This window comes from Aphanomyces astaci, assembly GCF_000520075.1.
Source record: "Aphanomyces astaci strain APO3 unplaced genomic scaffold supercont1.38, whole genome shotgun sequence".
NCBI classification, from domain to species: Eukaryota; Oomycota; class Saprolegniomycetes; order Saprolegniales; family Verrucalvaceae; genus Aphanomyces; species Aphanomyces astaci.
The window spans coordinates 434,422-437,463 of record NW_009798301.1 but is presented as its reverse complement, the minus strand read 5'-3'; the positions used below and the strand labels follow the sequence as shown (position 1 = coordinate 437,463).

General features: G+C 48.0%; 1 protein-coding gene across 1 annotated transcript; it reads left to right on the top strand.

Annotated features, from left to right (window-relative positions):
• Positions 1-852: 852 nt before the first annotated feature.
• Positions 853-2,384, top strand: H257_12090 (hypothetical protein; the record flags this gene model as incomplete). Its single annotated transcript, XM_009839201.1, has 2 exons — positions 853-1,886; positions 1,922-2,384. The coding sequence occupies 2 exons, from the start codon at positions 853-855 to the stop codon at positions 2,382-2,384; spliced, it is 1,497 nt and encodes a 498-aa protein (XP_009837503.1).
• Positions 2,385-3,042: the final 658 nt, after the last annotated feature.

The window sequence follows — 3,042 nt, the reverse complement described above, 5'->3', positions numbered from 1 at the left end:
GCTGTGTAGGGTTTCGGGGTTTCCCGAAACAACTGTACTCTACTAGTACTACAGTAGTACCATAACACTGATGTTTGCAATAATACTGTGTGTACATGCTTCAATGTGGTGGCGACCATCCCACTTCATGTCAACGTTACATTGAACTTCAAGGGCTGCTCATAAGTCATATGGTGAATTTGGTATGTCATCGCACATTCACAGCAATTTCGTCAGAATCTTGCTTGTTGCTTACTATTATTAATAATAGTAACTTCGGGGTTTCGGGGTTTATTGACTGCAATTTCGTCAGAATCTTGTTGCTTACTATATTATTAATAATAGTAACTTTTCTATTCCAGTAATAATTAACTGTACACGATTTTGATAAGCTTAACCCGCTAGGATCGGCGGACGGGAAGTGTTCCAAATGAGAGATAATCTCATTTGCAGTAGAGCCAATCATACTCGATATTTGTAGGCTTAAGCCAATGACATGGTAAATATTTCAATTTACTGGATTTCTATTGGCCCCTGCAAATGAAAGAATCTCTCATTTGCAGATTGGGGAATAGGAATATTGATTCTGAGTATTTTATTAGGCCTAGCTTGAAGCTAGGGATGAGAAAATCTATCATTTGCAGAATGGCACACTTTACTGTTAAGCCAGATCATGCTTACGTATACTTGACCTAGGCTTTTGCTGCAGGTTAACGATTTAATCACGGTGCCATACATATTGTACACAGACAGTACACACAACAGCTGACCTGATACATATTTCCCAGCGTGTTGCGCAAGGCAAGTCAAGTGCTACATCCAGATCGAGAGTCATTGGTCTCATTTTGCAATTTCCATTGACCCAACAACATCATGGTTCAGTACCAGTTTATTGCCCTCGCCGTCACCGCCATCACCGCCGCCACGGACAAGATCTCGGTCCAAGTGCATCGCAACTTGGAAATCGCCGAGCAGTCGAATATCGTGGTGAAATTTCACTGTGACGAGGCCCTCACCACCCACCGCCGCCGACTCAAGAGCGGCGCGTCTCGCACCGAAACCATCGAGTCGCTAGTTAATTCGTTGAAGGAGCACACCACCAAGTCTCAGGCGTCGGTCAAGTCGCTCCTTTCCAACCAAGTTGAATCGAAGGCTGTGGAAGTGGCCACGACATGGATCCAATGTTCCATGTACATCAACAACGCCCCCACCGATCTCGTCTACAAGTTCGCGACGTTGCCGGAAGTCGAATCCATTTACGAGCCAGTTACAATGACACTCGGTGAAACCCAAAGCGATGACAAACCAGCCAGTGCTGTGAATGATGACATCGCATGGGGGATCAAGAAGATCCAAGCGCCGGCGCTGTGGGCCAAAGGCATCGAGGGCGACGGAATTGTCGTGGCCAACATCGACACTGGTGTTCGCTATACCCATGAGTCGTTGGAGTCGAACTGGCGAAGAGAATACGGTTGGTTCGACCCGTACAACAAGACGAATAAGCTACCCGACGACGAGTGGGGCCACGGAACTCCCGTCATGGGCATTATGGGGGGAACAAAAGGTATTGGAGTCGCCCCCAAAGCCAAGTGGATTGCGTGCAAAGGGTGCAACTACGAGTGCAATGAACTCCAGGTGGTGGAATGCGCTCAATTCCTGCTTTGTCCCCACAACAACGACGGCAACAAATGTGACCCCAGCAAAGCCCCTCATGTGATCAACGGCAGCTTTGGAAAATACGCCCGGGACTTGAGGTGGGAAGATATGATTATAAAGTGGAGAGAAGCGGGAATCATTCCCGTGTTTGCAAACGGCAACAATGGCGTTAAAGGCTGTGCGAGCTCAGAGCATCCTGGCATGTCCCCTCAAGTGATTGGTGTCGGCTTCACTGACTCCAACGATGCTTTGTCCATCGATTCAAGTTTGGGACCTTCCTTCTTAGAAGTCCTCAAACCCGACATTTCGGCTCCTGGTTCCGACATCCGACCGCAGGACACTTTAGTGACGATGGTTATTCGTTGGGCTCTGGCTCGAGCTTGGCCGCGCCTCATGTGTCTGGAGCCATCGCCTTGTACTTGTCTGCCCACAAAGGCGCCTCGTACGACCAAGTGTACAGGGCCCTGACCGAGCATGTGGACACGGACACGTTAACTCCACCCAACAAGACCTGCGGTGACATTCCCAACACGCAGTATCCCAACAACCTCTTTGGTCACGGCCGCTTGAACATCTTCAAGGCCGTGGCTGCTAGCATCCCCGACCTGACTCTTCCCTCGCAATCCAAGTCCACCCAAGCCCTGAATCCGACCAATGACCTAAGCACCTGTGGCACCTTGGAAGACAACACGCACTATGTTGGCGGCGACTTGGCTTCGGTCAATCTGGCGACTGTTGAATCCTGCTGAGCTGAATGTAAAATGACACCGGGGTGCAAAGTGTTTGTGTGGTACAACCTCAACGGTGGCTTGTGCCGGCTCAAGGACACCCAAGGCCCAAAGGTGGCTGTGGACGGAGCCACGGCTGGCGTGCTACCAGCCCCAGCCTCGGGACGACGGCCGTAGTTTTTTTAGACCATCTATTAACATCGTCAACAAACTCACCGAAAATAATAGTTTGACATTAAACACGCTCAACTTGATATTTCACATATTTCGATAAATATCGAGATAATTTGTGTCGAAATGGCATGTCCGGATACTCTTTTGTTCGCAAATTTCTGCGACACTTATTCGGCCTGAAAAACGGAATAATTGACATGTTTGAATTGTCATGGACGTGCAACTTCCAATACAATTATTTCTAATACAGCTTCCAAGTATAGGCCACACTTAAAAATACCCCACAATATTAACCGTACAGTATGCGTATGTTGCTTGCTTACAGTAGTTAGCCGTAAGTGCACTGCACTTAGTGTAAGGACCGTCGAAACTTCCGGTCTCCTATCTGGCATTGGTGTGATAAACGCTTCGAACGTATATTTTGTTAAATACATGAAACACTAGCAATCGCGGGTCGTTTACTCGCAAACGAGTGCGGGAAATCACTGTCAATTTCAAAAATGAG